The 20227-nt window shown below is 38.4% G+C and overlaps 1 protein-coding gene across 12 annotated transcripts in view; it reads left to right on the top strand.

The window, feature by feature from the left end:
- The window catches only part of LOC127879897 (serine/arginine repetitive matrix protein 2-like), a 34208-nt gene extending 16671 nt beyond the window's left edge, over positions 1-17537 (top strand). For 10 of the 12 annotated variants that reach the window (XM_052426985.1, XM_052426993.1, XM_052426992.1 and 7 more), the window contains 8 exons: positions 3105-3142; positions 3545-3685; positions 4166-4237; positions 4566-4685; positions 9942-10064; positions 10854-10968; positions 11571-11725; positions 12492-17537. In XM_052426985.1, coding sequence (XP_052282945.1) covers positions 3105-3142; positions 3545-3685; positions 4166-4237; positions 4566-4685; positions 9942-10064; positions 10854-10968; positions 11571-11725; positions 12492-15777 — 4050 coding nt within the window. In that variant the 3' untranslated portion in view covers positions 15778-17537. The other 2 variants (XM_052426986.1, XM_052426996.1) reach the window with 2 other exon arrangements.
- The last annotated feature ends 2690 nt before the right edge of the window (positions 17538-20227 follow it).

Below are 20227 nucleotides of genomic sequence, written 5' to 3'. Positions count from 1 at the left end.
TCATTTCCAGCCCTAGAGCACTTTAACTTGATTGTAGTATCTTAAAAAATGTAATTAAATTACAACAATTTTCTATTAAATTCAAGTTTTAAAGGCTTCTTTCAACCCTTAAATACTGATGAACAACAAACAGCATAAAACATGAACAGCCTGCAAGTTACTCGCGAGTTGCCTATAGTCATTTTCACTTTTCTTCTTAGCAGGAAAGAGTTATATTGACCAATACTAGGATTTATGTCAAATGTCATTGTGTTAATATATCTCTGAATTTATTGTCTCCCTTGGAATAGCAATTATGTGTTCCAGAAAAGAAAATTCATGAATATCAAAGACCTTAAAATACTTCTGTTTGTTAAGTTGTTGTTAAAAGGACGTATGCTACCTTTATCTATGCTTGATCCATATCTCTAGGCCGATTTTCCATTATTGAACTTGTTTTTCCTGCTTTCTCTACTCTTGGAGATAAAATGCATAAATTTTATATATTTAACTTTAATGCTAATTTATTTTTTGTTAAAATGGACCCATTATGTATTTTAATGACATCAGTCATATGTGTTTGTTTTTATTAGCTCACCTGAGCACAACGTGCTCATGGTGAGCTTTTGTGATCGCTTTTTGTCCGTCGTCCATTGTGCGGCGTCAACATTTGCCTTGTTAACTCTAGAGGCCACATTTATTGTCCAATCTTCATGAAATTCGGTCAGAAGATTGGTTTCAATGATGTCTTGGATTAGTTCAAAAATGGTTACGTTTGCTTGAAAAACATGGCTGCCAAGGGGCGGGGCATTTTTCCTTATATGGCTATATATGGCTATAGTAAAATCTTGTTAACACTCTAGAGGCCACAGTTATTGTCTGATCTTAATAAAACTTGGTCAGAAGATTCATCCCAATAATATCTTGGACGAGTTTGAAAATGATGCCGGTTGGTTGAAAAATATGGCCGCCAGGGGGCGGGGCATTTTTCCTTATATGGTTATAGTAAAACCTTGTTAACACTCTAGAGGCCACATTTATTTTCCGATCTTCATGAAACTTGCTCAGAAGATTTGTCCCACTGATATCTTGGATGAGTAAAAAAAGGTAACCTTTGCTTGAAAAACATGGCTGCCAAGGGGCAGGGCATTTTTCCTTATATGGCTATAGTAAAATCTTGTTAACACTCTAGAGGTCACATTTATTGTCCAATCTTCATGAAACTTGGTCAGAAGATTCATCCAAATAATATCTTGGACGAGTTCGAAAATGATGCTGGTTGGTTGAAAAAGATTGCCGCCAGGGGGCGGGGCATTTTTCCTTATATGGCTATAGTTAAACCCTGTTAACACTCTAGAGGCCACATTTATTGTCCAATCTTGATGAAATATGGTCAGAAGATTTGTCTTAATGATGTCTTGGATGAGTTTGAAAATGGTTACGTTTGCTTGAAAAACATGGCCGCCAAGCGGCAGGGCATTTTTCCTTATATGGCTATATAAGGCTATGGTAAAATCTTGTTAACACTCGAGAGGCCACATTTATAGTCGGATCTTCATGAAACTCGGTCAGAAGATTCATCCCAATAATATCTTGGACGAGTTTAAAAATGATGCCGGTTGGTTGAAAAACATGGCCACCACGGGGGCGGGGCTATTTTCCTTAAATGGCTATAGTAAAACCTTGTTAACACTCTAGAGGTCACATTTATTTTCCGATCATCATGAAACTTGGTCAGAAGATTTGTCCCAATGATATCTTGGATGAGTTCGAAAATGGTTTTGGTTGCTTTAAAAACATGGCCACCAGAGGAGGGGCATTTTTCCTAATGTGGCTATTTATGGCTATAGTAAAACCTTGTTAACACTCTAGAGGCCACATTTATTGTCCAATCTTCATGAAATTTGGTCAGAAGATTGGTCTCAATGATATTTTGGATGATTTCGAAAATATTATGTTTGCTAGAAAAAAATGGCTTCCAAGGGGCGGGGCATTTTTCCTTATATGGCTATAGTAAAATCTTGTTAACACTCTAGAGGCCACATTTACTGTCCGATCTTCATGAAACTCGGTCAGAAGATTCATCCCGATAATATCTTGGAAGACTTAAAAAATGATGCAGGTTGGTTGAAAAACATGGCTGCCAGGGGCGGGGCATTTTTCCTTATATGGCTATTGTAAAACCTTGTTAACACTCTAGAGGCCACATTTATTTTCCGATCTTTGTGAAACTTGGTCAGAAGATTTGTCCTAATAATATCTTGTTTTCTCAGGTGAGCGACTTTGGGCCTTTAAGGCCCTCTTGTATTTTTTATGCCCCCAAAGGAGGGCATATAGTGATCAGACCGTCTTTCCATCTGTCTTTCCGTCACACTTTGTGTTTAGGTTTCGCGTTTAGGTTTCGAAAAATGCTCATATCTTCTATGTCGCTTCAAATAACTTAATATTTGGCATGCATGTGTATCTCATTGAGCTGCATATTTTGAGTGGTGAAAGGTCAAATATTTGGCTTCAAAGCGGTGCAGAGGGGGGCATTGTGTTTCGGACAAACACCTCTCTTGTTGTCTCTTTTGTCAACTTATTTTCTCTCTTTTGTAAGAAATGATGTAATCGAGAAAAGACAATGAACATACTTTTCTAATTAAGAAATGCTTCTCGTGTTTTGTTGAGGTAAAAAAACGTTCATTTATAGTGTCTAAGTATATTGAAATGTTTTAAGTGGGGTGTTTTTACCTAAAGCTAATGTAAAATTATTTCCTTATATCAGTCATTATAGAAGTCCTTAACATGCATTGTTCAGCAAATTGTTCAGCAAATGTAGATGGTGTATTTACAATAAACTGCATTCTGGAAAATATGGGCTTCACGCATGGGCGTAAAATGTCATCCCAGATTAGCCTGTGCAGTCTAGCCAGGCTAATTAAACACGGCACTTTCGGCCTAAACTGGATTTTTGTTAATAAGAGACCTACATATGAAAAATTATTTAAAAGCTGAAAGTGTATTGCCTGATTAGTCTGTGGGGACTGCGCAGGCTTACTGGCATGCCCCTTCACACACATGCATTAAGCCCAGTTTTCCCAGAACAAGGCTCCAATAATGACCAACGGTACTCGTTATTACAGGGGCTGATCCACGAAGAAGACTTCCCTGTCCAATATAGGTAATGCTTCGATGTTTGCACATTTGAAAGGAAAATACAGCCACACTTGGGACCCCATATTTATCTGTATATAAAATGTTATAGGTTCAAAAGTATTCTTAAGTCTCTGTTGGTTAATTCAGGCTTAGATGTGCCGTACAAATAAACTGAATTATCATTCCTAAAAGAAATTAAATCTGTGTAATTTATACATTGTTGTCTTGCATTTACTTCATCACTTATTTTTTATTTTTTTTTAAATTGACTATTGACTATAGTATCAGTCATGTAAAGTCTCTTGTGTCTTTCTTTCAGTTGACTATTGACTATAGTATCAGTCATGTAAAGTCTCTTGTGTCTTTCTTTCAGTTGACTATTGACTATAGTATCAGTCATGTAAAGTCTCTTGTGTCTTTCTTTCAGGCGAAAGCTTCATATTCGAGGACTTACATTCGACGAGCTTGTAAACTCTATTCTAGGGTTTGCAAACCCTGGGAATGTTACCTACCTGCTTACTTCACTGAGGCAAACCCATGAATCGTCTATGATGCGTGGTCTTCACCGGTAAATACGCACTCAAAATTCCACAACCTTGAAAACACCTGCAGCCATTGCGCTGGCATATTGTGGTACCAGGTTTCAATTTCCAGCCTAAAGCTTTCCCCTCTCTCTGGGATTTTGTTTTCAGGTTTTCGAGCCATATGCCTGTTTGTGTGGTTCGGTTTCAGCCAAAAATAGTTTATTGGAAGAAAGAGCATAAATGAAAATTAGAATAGTTTGCAAAACCAATGTTGGAGGTTTTGAAAGTTGGACAATTGAAAGGTAGATAGTTAGTTTTAAACAAAGAACTTTGATAAATCTATATATTTCATAATGGAAAAAGTATAATAAGTATTTGTTAATATCAGTAATAAAAATCCTTGTAACACGTTTTAATCGATGTATGTTATAATGTTTGCATTGATATTACATGTATTATTTTTGTAGATGAAACATTCAGCTTATTCTTATTCTGACACGAAGTGCAAATTTTGTATTTATTAGATTGGAAATACCAGAGAAGGAATATGCAGAGAACTTGAAGAAACAACAATCACAGAAATGGGCCTATCAATGGTGTGTATTAAAAAAGAAACCATAATTTTCTTCTTATATGGAAAATCTGTGTGAACTGGTTTGTGTAAAAAAGGAATCAGAAAAGTCTTTTTATGGTGATTATAATGGTAATTTATAAGTATTCAGGACTCTGGATTGGGTGGCTGTCATGACGTCATGATTCTATTTATAATGTGGCTATCATGTTTCTATTTATACTCATGACCTCATGTATCTATTTATAGGGTGGTTATCTTGTCAACTTTTATTTAGGCCTATAGGGTATCTATCATGATGTCATGTTTCTATTTATGGATTGGCTATAATGATGTCATGTTTCTATTTATAGTGTGGCAGAGGGCGTGGCCTTCTTCAAGGAAGGCAAGGAGACGGAGGCAATGCAGAAGCTGAACAAGGCTCTGCAGATCGACACCAACAACGTGGAGGCACTTGTTGCTCGGGGGGCTCTGTAAGTCTGCTCAATGTTTCTAGCTGTGAATGTGGGCACCTCTGTGTAGAGGCACTCGTGGCTCGGGGGGCTCTGTAAGTCTGCTCAATGTTTCTAGCTGTGAATGTGGGCACCTCTGTGTAGAGGCACTTGTGGCTCGGGGGGCTCTGTAAGTCTGCTCAATGTTTCTAGCTGTGAAAGTGGGCACCTCTGTGTAGAGGCACTTGTGGCTCGGGGGGCTCTGTAAGTCTGCTCACTGTTTCTAGCTGGGAATACGGGCACCTCTGTGTAGAGGCACTTGTGGCTCGGGGGGCTCTGTAAGTCTGCCCAATGTTTCTAGCTGTGAAAGTGGGCACCTCTGTGTAGAGGCACTTGTGGCTCGGGGGGCTCTGTAAGTCTGCTCAATGTTCCTAGCTGTGAACGTGGGCACCTCTGTGTAGAGGCACTTGTGACTCGGGGGGGGCTCTGTTAGTCTGCTCAATGTTTCTAGCTGTGAACGTGGGCACCTCTGTGTAGAGGCACTTGTTGCTCGGGGGGCTCTGTAAGTCTGCTCAATGTTTCTAGCTGTGAACGTGGGCACCTCTGTGTAGAGGCACTTGTGGCTCGGGGGGCTCTGTAAGTCTGCTCAATGTTTCTAGCTGTGAAAGTGGGCACCTCTGTGTAGAGGCACTTGTGGCTCGGGGGGGCTCTGTAAGTCTGCTCAATGTTTCTAGCTGTGAACGTGGGCACCTCTGTGTAGAGGCACTTGTGGCTCGGGGGGCTCTGTAAGTCTGCCCAATGTTTCTAGCTGTGAACATGGGCACCTCTGTGTGGAGGCACTTGTGGCTGGGGGGCTCTGTAAGTCTGCCCAATGTTTCTAGCTGTGAACATGGGCACCTCTGTGTAGAGGCACTTGTGGCTCGGGGGGCTCTGTACGTCTGCTCAATGTTTCTAGCTGTGAACGTGGGCACCTCTGTGTAAGGGCACTCGTGGCTCGGGGGGCTCTGTACGTCTGCTCAATGTTTCTAGCTGTGAACGTGGGCACCTCTGTGGAGAGGCACTTGTGGCTCTGGGGGCTCTGTAAGTCTGCTCAATGTTCCTAGCTGTGAACGTGGGTCCTCTGTGTAGAGGCACTTGTGGCTCGGGGGGCTTTGTAAGTCTGCTCAATGTTGCTAGCTGTGAACGTTGGCACCTCTGTGTAGAGGCACTTGTGGCTCGGGGGGCTCTGTAAGTCTGCTCAATGTTTCTAGCTGTGAACGTGGGCACCACTGTGTAGAGGCACTTGTGGCTGGGGGGGCTCTGTAAGTCTGCTTAATGTTTCTAGCTGTGAACGTGGGCACCTCTGTGTAGAGGCACTTGTGGCTCGGGGGCTCTGTAAGTCTGCTCAATGTTTCTAGCTGTGAACGTGGGCACCTCTGTGGAGAGGCACTTGTGGCTCTGGGGGCTCTGTAAGTCTGCTCAATGTTTCTAGCTGTGAAAGTGGGCACCACTGTGTAGAGGCACTTGTGGCTCGGGGGGCTCTGTAAGTCTGCTCAATGTTTCTAGCTGTGAACGTGGGCACCTCTGTGTAGAGGCACTTGTGGCTCGGGGGGCTTTGTAAGTCTGCTCAATGTTTCTAGCTGTGAACATGGGCACCTCTGTGTGGAGGCACTTGTGGCTGGGGGGGCTCTGTAAGTCTGCTCAATGTTTCTAGCTGTGAACGTGGGCACCTCTGTGTAGAGGCACTTGTGGCTCGGGGGGCTCTGTAAGTCTGCTCAATGTTTCTAGCTGTGAAAGTGGGCACCTCTGTGTAGAGGCACTTGTGGCTCGGGGGGCTCTGTAAGTCTGCTCAATGTTTCTAGCTGTGAACGTGGGCACTTCTGTGTAGAGGCACTTGTGGCTAGGGGGCTCTGTAAGTCTGCTTAATGTTTCTAGCTGTGAACGTGGGCACCTCTGTCTTTGTTTATGTTGTAAGTACCCTACCAGTGAAATCAGAGGGGACTACAAGTTCACCCCTGGTCTGTCCATCCATCTGTCTGTCTGAATCTGGGTCCTGCAATAACTACAAATGAATGTAAGCTAGGTTGGCGAGCAATACAGGGAAGGTGCATGCTATTTCATGTTTGTTATACAAACATTGTGATTGCGTTTTAAACAGAAATAATTGAAATTGTGCAAGATGTCTGGATTCGGAAATAATGCAAAGAGTACTTAGGCAGCGTTCTAGATAAGCTGCGTATCAGCGTAATATGCGCATTAGAAATATCAAGATAAGCTCAATTTATCATTTCTGTGGGTACATTTAAGCAAGCCAATCTGGAGTTATGCAAATGATGTAAATTCTCTGCATACAACGTAAACAAAAAATATAAATAGCTGATTGTCTTTCGCCAAAATGTGAGACTGGTTATCGTAAAAATTAGAGCTAATTTATGCGCTGGATTGTAGAAATAGTTAGCCAGTCGGTATGTATACTCTGAATCATCTAGACGCATGGTAAATTTAGAATTGACTTTTTAACAGACAGTCAAGTGCTTATGTGTTTATTAAATTACATGAAGAGGTCAGCATGGCTTCTTCGAAACAAAAACAAATTACTTCTCAAAGTAAAATTTATTCTTTTCTATACGGCAAAAGTTGTATTGAGTAAAAACATTGTACTGCCAATACTTATGATTTAATTTCCTCTGTTTTCAAATAAAAAAGGCTACACTTAAACGCTAGTAAAACAACTGTGTAAAGTTGGCAAAAACGATTTCCGTGGCTCTCGGTGGTGAAAGCCTATAAACCAAGGACAGTCAAAAAACACTTTAAGAAACCTACTACTAATAAAGAACACACATAGTTAATGGTTTATCGTGTTTAACATGATTAAAGTAGTGTGTCTGTACCCGGGCTATACTCTTGTTTTACTTTTAGCAAATTACCCTTCTAGCAAGGCAAAATTTGACCATTTACCCCCATGCTTTGAAAAGTGGGGGTATTTACCCCCATGGGTCAAAAATTATCTATAACGCTGTTAGCCTAGGTTAAATATAGGGGATAAGCAGGGGTTTTATTCAGTCAAACATTTTTCTAGCTAAGGAAAGAATTGAAAACTAAAATCTGAATTCTGCCATAAGGTGAGGTACTAAAGTTGGGTTGATAAAATTAAGGAAATCCTGGTTTAACTCCGATAATATTAATCTGTTTGGAAACTGCTATAAAACTCTAGTTTTACTAGTAGTGGGGGACATATTGTTTTTGCCCTGTCTGTTGGTCTGTTGGTTGGTCTGTTGGTTGGTTTGCGCCAACTTTAACATTTGCAATAACTTTTGCAATATTGAAGATATGAACTTGATATTTGGCATGCATATGTATCTCATGGAGCTGCACATTTTGAGTGGTAAAAGGTCAAGGTCAAGGTCATCCTTTAAGGTCAAAGGTCAAATATATGGGTCAAAATCGCTCATTTAATGTACACTTTTGCAGTATTTCAATATTCAAGATAGCAACTTGATATTTGGGATGCATGTGTATCTCATGGAGCTGCACAATTTGAGTGGTGAAAGGTCAAGGTCATCCTTCAAGGTCAGATGTCAAAGATATGTGGCCAAAATCTCTCATTTTATGAGTACTTTTGCAATATTGAAGATAGCAACTTGATATTTGGCATGCATGTGTATCTCATGGAGCTGCACATTTTGAGAGGGGAAAGGTCAAGGTCATCCTTCAAGGTCAGAGGTCAAGTATATGTGGCCCAAATCGCTAATTTTATGAATACTTTTGCAATATTGAAGATAGCAACTTGATATTTGGCATGCATGTGTATCTCATGGAGCTGCACATTTGTAGTGGTGAAAGGTCAAGGTCATCCTTCAGGGTCAAATATATGGGTCAAAATTGCTTATGTAATGTCACTTCTGCAATATTGAAGCTAGCAATTTTATATTTGAAATGCATGTGTATCTCATGGAGCTGCACATTTTGAGTGGTGAAGGGTCAAGGTCATCCTACAAGGTCAAACATCATATAGGGGGACATTGTGTTCACAAACACATCTTGTTTATTTATAAAAAGGTAACAATATTGAATTATGAAGTGCAATGAATTCCCAGGGTGCAGGATCATGTGGCTTTGTGTGGTTCACATTTAAACTTTAATGGACGTAAACACACTGGAAAATAGTGCTTTTATTTCAAATGACTTTTTAAAACAATTTTTCCTAAGAATTTCAACTAGTGTATCAAAGACAGTTTTTATGACGCTTATGGCAATGTGAAATACATCAGCATAACTTTATATAATAAGTCTTGGCATAAATTTCGATGTGTACCGCATTCATGTACAGGGTTATGCTGCACGTAACATGAATTTTTGGCACCAATTTCAGACGTAGTCAAGGATTTATTATTTAATCTTAAGATGTCGGCACAAACTGCAAGAAAAACTGCAAGAAATATAGTTTGCTTCACCTTGTGTTTGTAAACGGTTGTTTGTCATTAGATTTTATATCAATTGATTAACCTTTTACCACGAAACGTATTTTGACGTATGTGTGGTCCCTTAGAAAGTAATATTTAATTAAAGACCTTTCTTACTAGAATCAAGTTTTTAAAGCTTCAATTCCTATCCTTAGATACTGATCAGCAGCAAACAGATTGTGTTGTTGTGTTAAAAGCACATGTCCATATGTGAGTGTTTTTGTGTTTTAAAGCACGTGATCATATGTGAGTTTTGTTGTGTTTTAAAGCACATGGTCATATGTGAGTGTTGTTATGTTTTAAAGCACATGAGTATATGTGAGTGTTTTTGTTTTTTAAAGCACATGAATATATGCAAGTGTTGTTGTGGTTTTAAGCACATGATCATATGTGAATGTTGTTGTGTTTTAAAGCATACATTCTTATGTAAATGTTGTTGTGTTTTAAAGCACATGATCATATGTGAGTGTTGTTATGTTTTAAAGCACATGATCATATGTGAGTGTTGTTATGTTTTAAAGCACATGATTGTTTGAGAATGTTGGTGTGTTTTAAAGCACATGTGAGTGTTTTAATGTTTTAAAGCACACACTCATGTGAGTGTTGTTGTATTTTAAAGCACAAGATAATAATGAGTGTTGTTGTATTTTAAAGCATAAGATCATAATGAGTGCTGTTGTATTTTAAAACACAAGATCATAATGAGTGTTGTTGTTGTAAAGCACAAGATCATATTTTGTTGCTGTGTTTGAAAGCACGTGATCGTATGTGAGTGTTGTTGTGCTTTAAAACACAAGAGCATACATGAGTGTTATTGTGTTTTAAAGCCTCATATGTTAATGTTGTTTTGTTTCAGGTATGCAAACACAGAGAATTACTCCAAGGCTCTACAGGATTTTGAGGAAGCCTTGAAATTTAACTCTAAACATCCAAATGCAATCAAGTACATGCATGAAACTCTCCTGGCTAAGGGAAAACTGTACGTATATGCTATATAATATAGGCATGTAAGAACATTTTACAAAAAGAACAAAGAGAGAGTTTCATTCAATACCATAAACTCCCAGACTATTTTTTTAAGTTTCTTTGTACGAATTGTTTTAAACCACAAGTTAATGCATAATGTTACTCTTGATTACAAAGAAAAACGTAAATGTTTAGGTTCAGTTGAGTACATTATTTTGTAACAACATTACCCTCTGTGTCTGTATATTGGTACAACAAGGTATTGTGGTCTTATCCAAGACCGGATTGTCTTTAACCCTTTCAGTGCTGGAACTGAATTTTGAAGGCCTTTGCAAACAGTTTGGATCCAGATGAGACTACACAGAGACACACATCAGGATCCAAACTGTTTGCTATTCTGATAGTATTCTTTGAAAAAAATCGAAGAAAATGCTAATTTAAGAAATTCAGCAGACGACAAATTTCCCAGCATGCAAAGGGTTAAGGGTTTAGACAGTAACAAACAAGCACCAAACTACTGCTGCTCAGCAGTTTCCACATTTAACCTCTGATAAGCCTCGTTTAGGGAAAATTGGGCTGAATTCATGTCTGTAAAGTGTCATCCCAGATCAGCCTGTGCAGTGTACACAGGCTAATCAGGGACAGCACTTTCTGATTTTATGGAATTCTTCACATAGAGAAAGCTGTATTTAAAGAAAACATGCGGTCTAGACTGCACATGCTAATCTGGATGACACTTTAAGCACATGCGTTTAGCCTGATTTCCCCAGAAGGCTCTTCACCTCTGATTATGTTGTTTCAGACACGAGGATGAGAAGGATTATGGCCAGGCAAAGGAGTGCTACCAGCGAGCCCTGGACATGATGCCTGAAAGCCAGGAGGCCAGGGAATCCCTGAGATATGTCCAGTACAAGATGGTATGTACCAGTAGGGCAGTGTTGTAACATTTAAGCCTCATTCTGTGAAAATTATGCTAAATGCAATGCATTAAATGGCATCTCAGATAAGCCTGTGTAGTCCACAGAACAACATTTTGGCGTTTATGGAATTTTTTGTTTAAAAGGGAGTCTCTCTTTTACAAAATTCAGTCTCTGTTGAGAGTGACGTACATAAATTTAGACCAGTTTTTCATAGAAACAGACTCATTTGATTCTCATTGTCTGTTATAAAAACTGAGTTCCATTTTGAAAATATAATAAATCATTTTAAATTGCGCAATATTTCCAAAATCCAACTTCAAAGTGAGGGAAATTCAAACTTTACCCCAAACTTAAAGCAATCGTTTTAATAAGTAATGATTCAGAGTTGCAATAGGTTTGAGGTATAATGACACAACTTAAGGTGAAAATCAGTAGTAAAAATTAAATAATAAAGTATGTATATATCCCATCAATGTTTGTCTGTACATAATTATTTTGCATAATGGCATAATCCTCTGAAAAAGCCTTACCAAATCAATAAACTTCCATGTTCAAACTTTAATGTTCAAAAGTAATTTAAAGCCCTGTTTTTCATCAAGGACAAAGCGGAGGGAAAGTTAAACAAAGAAGAACGTAAAGATGAACGCAAGAAGGAACGCACGCCTTCCCCTGTGTACAAGGAAGATCCCGACCCCTCACTGCCCTTCAAAGAGACCACAGATACATTGAAGAAACTGATACGAGATGAGCACAGGTCTGTATCATAGCTGGCTTGAAAGAAGATTATTGCAAAGTTTCATGAGCATTTGCAATTTTTCATCTTAACTCTGATTTTTTTAGATTTAAATTTCACTAAGCAGAGCACAAGTTGGTCTGTTCACAAATGTAGGTACTCTCAAATCTCAGATATAGGAATATTTACATGTTCTGTTTCAAACTCAGCGTTTTGTCCGACTCAAAACTAAAAAAAAACACTTTCTGTAATCACCAAATTGAACATGATGTAACCTCTTCTAAAAACTTAAGAAAAAAACAACTTCAGACAGAATGTTTACTTAAGTACGCTAATGATGATAGGCCCTTATCAAGAGTCTTTACCTTAGAAATTATCTTGAGGTTATAAAGAAAACTAGTACCAGTATTTTTTCAATTAAGTAACAGTTTTGTCAAGGTAATTTTCCTTTAAAAATTGTCGTAAAAGTGAAAACTAAGAAAACAAGTTCTATATGAACACTTAAATTATTGTCTTGTGTGTTTTTTTGCTGACTTTGCAATCAAAACATTTCATAGTGGCAAATAAAATTAATTAATTAATTAATTAATACTTAGAAGATTTTATGTAGATTTTTAGTTATTTGATGGTAAAGAATATTGAACAAAAAACTAAATGCTTCCCGTGCACTAGTCAATATAATAAACTAAAAATATACAAATAAAAAATAGTATCCCACTGAACTTTTCCACACCAAACCTATTGTTAAACTAAATGAATATTCAGATTTGCTTTTCATTCTTTTAAGGTCTAGAAAAAGGCATGCCTACGACAGCAGACTTCCAGAGGAAGAGAAAATCGATCAAAAACCCAGAAAGCACAGGTCAAGGTCATCCTCGAGTAGGTCAAGGTCAGGGAGTCTTTCAAGGTCAAAGGTCAAATCAAAAGGTCATAAAGAGGAGTATAGCAAAGATTCTAAGACCTTTACACGCAAGTCAAGGTCACCAAAATATGAGTATGGAAAAGAAAGGGATGCGTCGGAGTACTTTGACTATTCTCTGAAGAAGGTCAGAAGATCTGGATTCAGGGAGAGTCCAACAAGAAATATGTTGCCGGAGAAAGACATCGAGAGAAGTAGCTACCAAAGAAGCTCCGAGAAAAAAGATTTTGATCCTCGGAAAGGATACCATGCTGACAGGGAGAGGTACATGGAAAAGGGCATCAGGAAATCAGAGACTCCAGAACGGAGAAGTTCCAAGAAGGAAAGCCAGTCTCCAAGGGATCTTGCAGGCGGCTTGAATCCTGTGAGAGTGAAAAGAGAGAGCAGACGAAGCGAAACCCCAACCAAGGACGAGGTTGCAGATCGACTTGGGTTGGAGGATATTTCGCCAGAAGACCACAATGCAAGGAATGAGGACTACAAGCTATTGCTTTACAGGAAAAGGGAAGAGGATTACAAGTTTAGGGAGGCGCAGAAACGACGCGAAAGTGGCGAGTATTTTGAAAAGGATAGGAGTGGGAGAGATAGGGCTGGAAGAGGGGATCAATTTTTATCTGAACGTGGAATGGCTAAGAATGCAAGTGCTGACGGTGACAGGCAGGAAAGCAGGGGATCATACGAAAGAAGGTGGTATGATCCGTCTCGCGAGGAAAGATATCCTGGTGGAGAAACATCGGGGAGGTTACGAGAGAAAGAAGAAGCGGAGTATGCTGAAAGAAGAATTGTTTCCATTGATAAAAGAAATAAAGCGGATTGGGAGGACCGTGAGTATGATTCCAAGGACAGAAACATGGCTTCAAATGAGCAGCGCTCTTCTAGGGACAACAGGCATTATCACGAGACCGACTCGCCAAGTCTTGAAAAACGAGGAATTGTGCTCGGCAAAGGGTCTTCGAGAAAAGATTCAAAGTCACCAAGGGATATTGGAGATAGAAGCCTGCAGAAAACTTTTTCATATCCCAGAAGTAGGTCAAGGTCACCGGCACAAGATGGGAAGTCGCCAGTTAGAGTGATCAAGATGAAGCCTAAAGGTCAGGATATTTCCCAAGGCAACAAAGGTCAAGACCAGGTTGAAGCCCAGAGCAGCAAAGGTCAAGATGAAGAAGTAAAACCAAAGGATGACATTTTCCGCGAGAGTGGAGAGCCAGCTCATGATGCTGACAAAGCTAAGAATCAGTTTGCTACATATGTTCCCAGGTCTGTTAAGCTTAAAAACAACCCCGAGAAAAGTCAAAATCCAGAACGACTTCCGTCAGGTGACCAGATCACTTATGATGATGGCAAGGGACAAATGCCTTCAAAAGAGAATGCTAACCACTTTGAAAGGCATCCATCAAAGGATGACAGTGAGCATTTATTGGAATCAAGAACTGTAAAGATGAAACCACTTTCGGAACTGAATGTGGACAACGATCCTAGATTCAAATTCCAAGCCATCAGAACACCAGACCAAAAAAGGCCAAGTTCAAGGCATTCATCATCTCGCGAGGGATCCCGAAGTGGCAAGGCCAAATACGACCCTTTTAGACGCTCTGAATCTAGGTCAAGGTCACAAAGCGTCGACATGCAAAGGTCGCAGACATCAAAGACGCGGAGAAGTAGCAGTGAGAGCTCAAGATCGAGAAGTCGCAGTCGTAAGAAGTTAAGATCTCGAAGCGGAAGTTCTAGCTCCGGGGACAGTAGATCTGGCGGAAGACGCAAGCGATCCAGGTCTGATTCTAGAGACGCTTACAGCAAAAGGTCAAGGTCAGAAAGTAGGTCACCTTACAGTAAATCAAAGAGTCCAGGTGGAAAAAGGTCGGAGCCTGTTGTTGTACCAGAAATCGTGAGTCGATGGGATAGTCCAAAGGAGAAAAAAAGTAGGTGGGAAGGTCAGAATTTCAAGCCGGAATCATTCAAGAAGGTTGATTCTAAGGTGGATACAGGCGCTGTTCAATTATTTCCTATTATTTCCTCATCTCCACCACCGCATAGAAGCATGAAGCCAGAGGAAAAGAAAAAGTTGGACGAGAAATGGAAGGAGCTGAAACCTTTAAAATTAGATCCAGAGGAAAGCAAGCAAATGGAATTACAGGACATTGTAAAACAACGGGCTGCTGAAGTTGCTGCTAAAATAAGCACTAAGTTCATCCCACTTCCACCAAGTAATGAACCAGATAGAGAGCTGAAAGAGAAAGTTGCTATGGCTTCAAAAAAGATAAACCAGTTGATACAGCCGGAGAAAGAAAGGGAAAAAAAGACATTCAAATGGGAGAGCAACTCTGATAGCGAAGTGGATGAAAAGAAGAGGAAATCGGTCGTTAACAAAAGGGAAGATTCAGTGAAGAAAAGGAGTAGATCATCATCTTCTGAGAGTAGCCGACGCAGTAAAAGGAGGTCAGGCTCAGACAGTCGTTCCCGATCACGAAGCAGAGACAGGAGATCTAAATCACGATCTGAAAGTAGGAGCAAAAGCAGGAGTAGAAGCAGAAGCCGCAGCAGGAGTAGAGACAGAAGATACAAGTCAAGGTCCCGAAGCAAGGATCGACGTAGATATAGAAGTCGCAGTAGGTCAAACGAAGGCAGATCAAGCAAGGATTATTATCGCCGGCGATCAAACGAGGACAGAAGACGTGACCAAACGGAGTATTACGGGGGAGGGAGAAGAGGATCGGGAGACCAGCGGGTATTCTGGTTTCACAAGAATAATGATTACCATGGTGATAATAAAGATGGAGGATACAAGCCATGGTTACGAGGTGGGAGGGGAAGGGGGAGATTCCGTGGGGGGTACAGGCCCTGGATCCCCAGGGGAAGGGGCCGTGGTCGAGGGAGGGGTTGGGTTGATTACAATAAACAGGATTCACACAGTTACCGCAGCGAGGAAAACCAGGGCTGGTCCGATGATCATTACCACCATGCGGATGTGAAATCAAAATGGGAAAAAGAGGAGGACCAAGTTGAAGAGGAGGAAAGTGGTAAGGGAGAAGATGGGTCCGATGCCATCAAACCACAGGAAACCCTCAATGAGCTTGAGGAGTTTTATCACAAGCTGAAGACAGACAAGAAGAGGAAGCCCATAGATGTTCCTGAGGAAAAGAAGGAGGTTGCATAAGTGGTGATTGGAACTTTCTTACACTTCTGTTAATTTAGTATTCATAAGTGTTTTTGCACTGATATTCTTACTGTTTGAAATGTGCTTCGACAATTACTTGTTTTGTGATTTTTCTCTGTTTGCTTTAAAAAATGTTTATATAATTATGGTTTATGATTGTTTGTTTAGTGACATTGTATTATGGAGGATTTGGTAGTTGCCAACAACATTGACCTGCAATTACTGCATGGACTGCACAGGCTTATCTTGGACAATACTTTACAAACATGGATTAAGACTGGTTTTTCCAGAGTACAGTTCATTAAAAAAAATGTCAGTATAGAAAAAGACATTAGTTTTGTTAGTCAGTAGGAGCAAAAATTATAAATGTTTAGCTGCCATGGGTTAGTGTTTCTTTAAATTGTATATTTGACAGAATACAGTACAAAGTATTGTTTAAATTTGCCTGTATGTACCAACTACATACTTTGCTTAAGTTTTCTGCCAGTCCTCAGTGAGTGCTATGGGGGACAATCCTCTTTGGAATGGATGCTGTTTTTAAATCTTTTTATTAATCAGAACTTTAAATATTTTTTTATTTTCAGTTAAACTGCTGCCTCTATAAAAAAAACATTACAATTCATACAATTATGTTAATTAATTTTAATTAATCAATCATTGTGTTTTTCTATTCATGTTGATGCATTTTAGTAAACTTGTTTAGATTTTGGATGAATGACATTGGACGTTATACATGCATGTATTTATGCATTGGATGATAGTTTAGTGAATATTTAGTGTTTTAAGTGCCATTACTTGTTTTAAATACTTTTTTGCAGCGAATATTATGTTTTAAAGTAGCGATTGAGAGTTCACTTTCAGCAATTAACATTTCATAAATCAACCATTAGTGTAAAAATAGTCATTAGCATATCTTAAATACCATAAACATGATGGTAAGTAGATATTTGGTAGAATGAATATTTGATTTGTTTATTATGTTATTTATTTAATTTTCAAGAAGGAATACATTAATGTATGTTAATTTGTTTAAGGAAGAAACTTAAGAGATTTTGTCATTACTTAAACTGCAAGGTTTTACAAGTAAAATTTGTATTGAAACTTGCTAATAACAGGTTGTTGTTTTTATGCCCCCTAATGGAAAGATCGGGGGCATATTGTTTTTGGCCTGTCTGTTTGTCATTCATTGTGTGTGTCCCAAAACGTTAACATTGGTTAAAGTTTGGTCATAACTATTTTTGAATATTGAAGATAGCAACTTGATATTTGGCATCCATGTGTATCTCATGAAGCTGCACATTTTGAGTGGTGAAAGGTCAAGGTCATCCTTTAAGGTCAAAAGTCAAAAAATGCAATCCAAGGGAAGTAAAAAGCTTTATAAGGGAGATAATTTCTAAGCCTGCCAAATGATATATTAAAATTTTATTTCAAAGTGACGCAATAGGGGGCATTGTATTTCTGACAAACACATCTCTTGTTTCTACATATAATCAAGATAAGAAATTAAAATGAAGAAACAATAGTATAATAATGTCTTCAAATATTTAGGTGTTCTAGTTAAATTATAAAAATATTTAAGTTTACTTTTTATGTGATTCTTCGAAAATATTGCTTTTTTTATTTGGATAACACTTTGTTGGTTTAAATCCATTTGAAAAAGTATGTGTGCATATTTCTGATACCATTCAATCATGTATGTGTTTTCAACACTAATCACTTGCCTTTGTATGTAATACAGGAATAAATTGATTCAAACTTAACATTTGTATTTGTACTTGCAGGTTTCTTCGACATGTTTGACGTTGAAAATATATTCTATATCTTGAATCAAGTTTCGGGTTTAAAATATTAATTAGGTAATGAAAAAACCATAACCCGATGACCATGAAAAAACTGAAGTGGTTGGACTATGGTTTCTACTGTTTGAACCTTCAGTTGGTTTGATAGAAATATCATGTATGTTCTTAGAAGGATGCAATTACTATTTATTGCAAATCTTTTCCAGCTTGTCAGTGTAGTTAACCCTTTGCATGCTGGGAAATTTGTCTTCTGCTAAAATGTCGTTTGCTGAATTTCTAAAATTAGCATTTCTTCGATTTTTTTTTCAAAAAAATACTATCAGAATAGCAAACAGTTTGGATCCAGATGAGACGCCACGTTCTGTGGCGTCTCTTCTAGATCCAAACTGTTTTCTAAGGCCTTCAAAATTCGGTTCCCGCATTGAAAGGGTTAAACATATCTCTCAGCACATGCAAATATTTTCACAGTTATTTCCATTGCTACACTTTACGACTAGTGTCCACCATCTAAAAACTGAGAAGACACTGAACTTCATTAGTTTATGTCAATGTTAAGCTGCCACATTCCCAGGTATAATGATTGATGCACAATCCAGATTTTTGAATAAAGCCTTCTGGAATGTTTTCGCATTTCTCCCGCATGCCATCTGCGAAACATCGTTTTGGTGCATAGAGTCTATATGTGGAGGAGGCTAACTAGTATGTTTTATATAATAAATATAGTGTTTTTGCATGGTATTTCTCTGTTTGAAATACCATGAATCATTTGCAGAGCAATCAACAAATATTCAGAAAGAAAATAAACATCAATTTCAGTATTTCCAATCCTGAACATTTCAATCAGGGAGTCATTTGACCACTGGTTTACAAAATCTATTGGAATCCCTGAGTGTAGTTGTTTAAAAATAAAAGTATATAATGGAATATAGTAAAGCGTAACTAAATAAAATTTCTGTCGAAACTTTTGAAATCCAAGGATCCGTTTCTGTGAAGCTTTAATACTGCCACACCCACTTCGTGGAATTTATTAAATTCCCCTACCACCAAGGATCGTTTCTGTGTAATTTTTGTTGAAAATTAAAACAACACATTCAGACATAAAATTAGTGTTTTTACCAGGCCATTTTAGCGTGGCGAAAAGCCACGCCGCCCTCTCGGATCGCCACTCTGCCCTTTTCAAAGACAAATTTCGCCACGCGCCCTTCTTGTCAAAGGCCACGCGCCCTTATCGATAACATCTTTATTGTCTTATGACCTAACTTGGTCCGCAAAATCAGCGTCCTTGATTGTCTGTGACGCTCCGACTGTGCTTGATTTACTCGAGAGACGTCAACGTCTAATCGACTATATTAATTGAGCAGATTTAATCTATTACAGTGCTCGATTTATAGGTAGACTGCTCCAAAGCTGTGAATTAGTCATGCGTGAATAACCCCGTGTCAGTATCAATCGATAATGCCAGAGGCTATGTTATACCAAGCGCACTTTTCGGTCGGCAATGTGTACTCATCCACGAAATCGTTACTTCGGAGACTTTTTATGAAAAACTCGATGTTATTATCGTGGCAATTGTGCATTGCATGCATTATCCAGTTATATCAAAACATATATTTTTAAGCATAATTACATTTAAAAACACAAACAAATTTATTCTTTATCGCTTTCGTCTTTAAGATAATTAGATCTAATTATTGAAGTAATTACTACACTTAAACTAATTTAACAAAATGCGAATCGCGTATACGATTTAACGTTGATATGCGCACCTGTCGCTCACATCATTTGACATTTTAACAACATGGCGGACTATACAGAATTAAATTGCGACTCGGCAAAATGGCAAATAACGTCGTAAACGATCGAATTAACGATGGAGATTATACATTAAGAAGGAATTAATGAAATGTCTGTGATAATCAATGATGCATAAAAATGTTTTAGATAGCAACAACATTATTTATTTATTTGTAATCTACTCGGTGGATGTATGTCTAGGAAACGAGTGTTTGCATATTGTTAGCGATCAATTTACTCGCAATGTTATTTTAAACATCTGGCAAGATTATTGTTAGAAAATGGGATAAGACAAACATGGTTTCATTTATATGTTAGTGGATCTGTGTATAATCTGATTCATATGTGTATATCGCTTTATTATGTTTGTCGTGCTGTACAGTTTATTGAAACAGCATGGAACTTAAATATACATTGCAAGGTAAATATATTAATATAAATCATAGTAAGTTAAATACATCAATTACCATTAAATGTGCTTGTTTATATGTTATTTTTTCCACAACTGCTTCTGATGCGATTACATGTTTCCCCGTAATTCAGGTATTCAGGGAACGTTTTTGCCCTTTTTTACCTAAACTGCGCGCTAAAATGCCCTTTTTGAAAGTAATGCGCCATGCCCCTTTGCCCTCCTGGGGAAAACACTAAAATGATCTGTAGTTTTCTAGAGACAATTTTACCTGATAGCCGTTTGAATGGATATTATGGAACTTATGGTTTAGGACAACAGAAATATTCCAGCGAAGTTTGGCCAAAATATACAAGGTGGTTTAACTTTTTTTCACATAAGAAGTCCAGTGAAAATGGCTTTTGTATCTAGCATTATTTTATTACACATTATTTTGTGGCATCTAAGA

Source organism: Dreissena polymorpha, chromosome 4, assembly GCF_020536995.1.
Source record: "Dreissena polymorpha isolate Duluth1 chromosome 4, UMN_Dpol_1.0, whole genome shotgun sequence".
NCBI lineage: Eukaryota > Metazoa > Mollusca > Bivalvia > Myida > Dreissenidae > Dreissena > Dreissena polymorpha.
The sequence above is the reverse complement of the archived record's forward strand: the minus strand, read 5'-3'. Positions and strand labels throughout refer to the sequence as shown.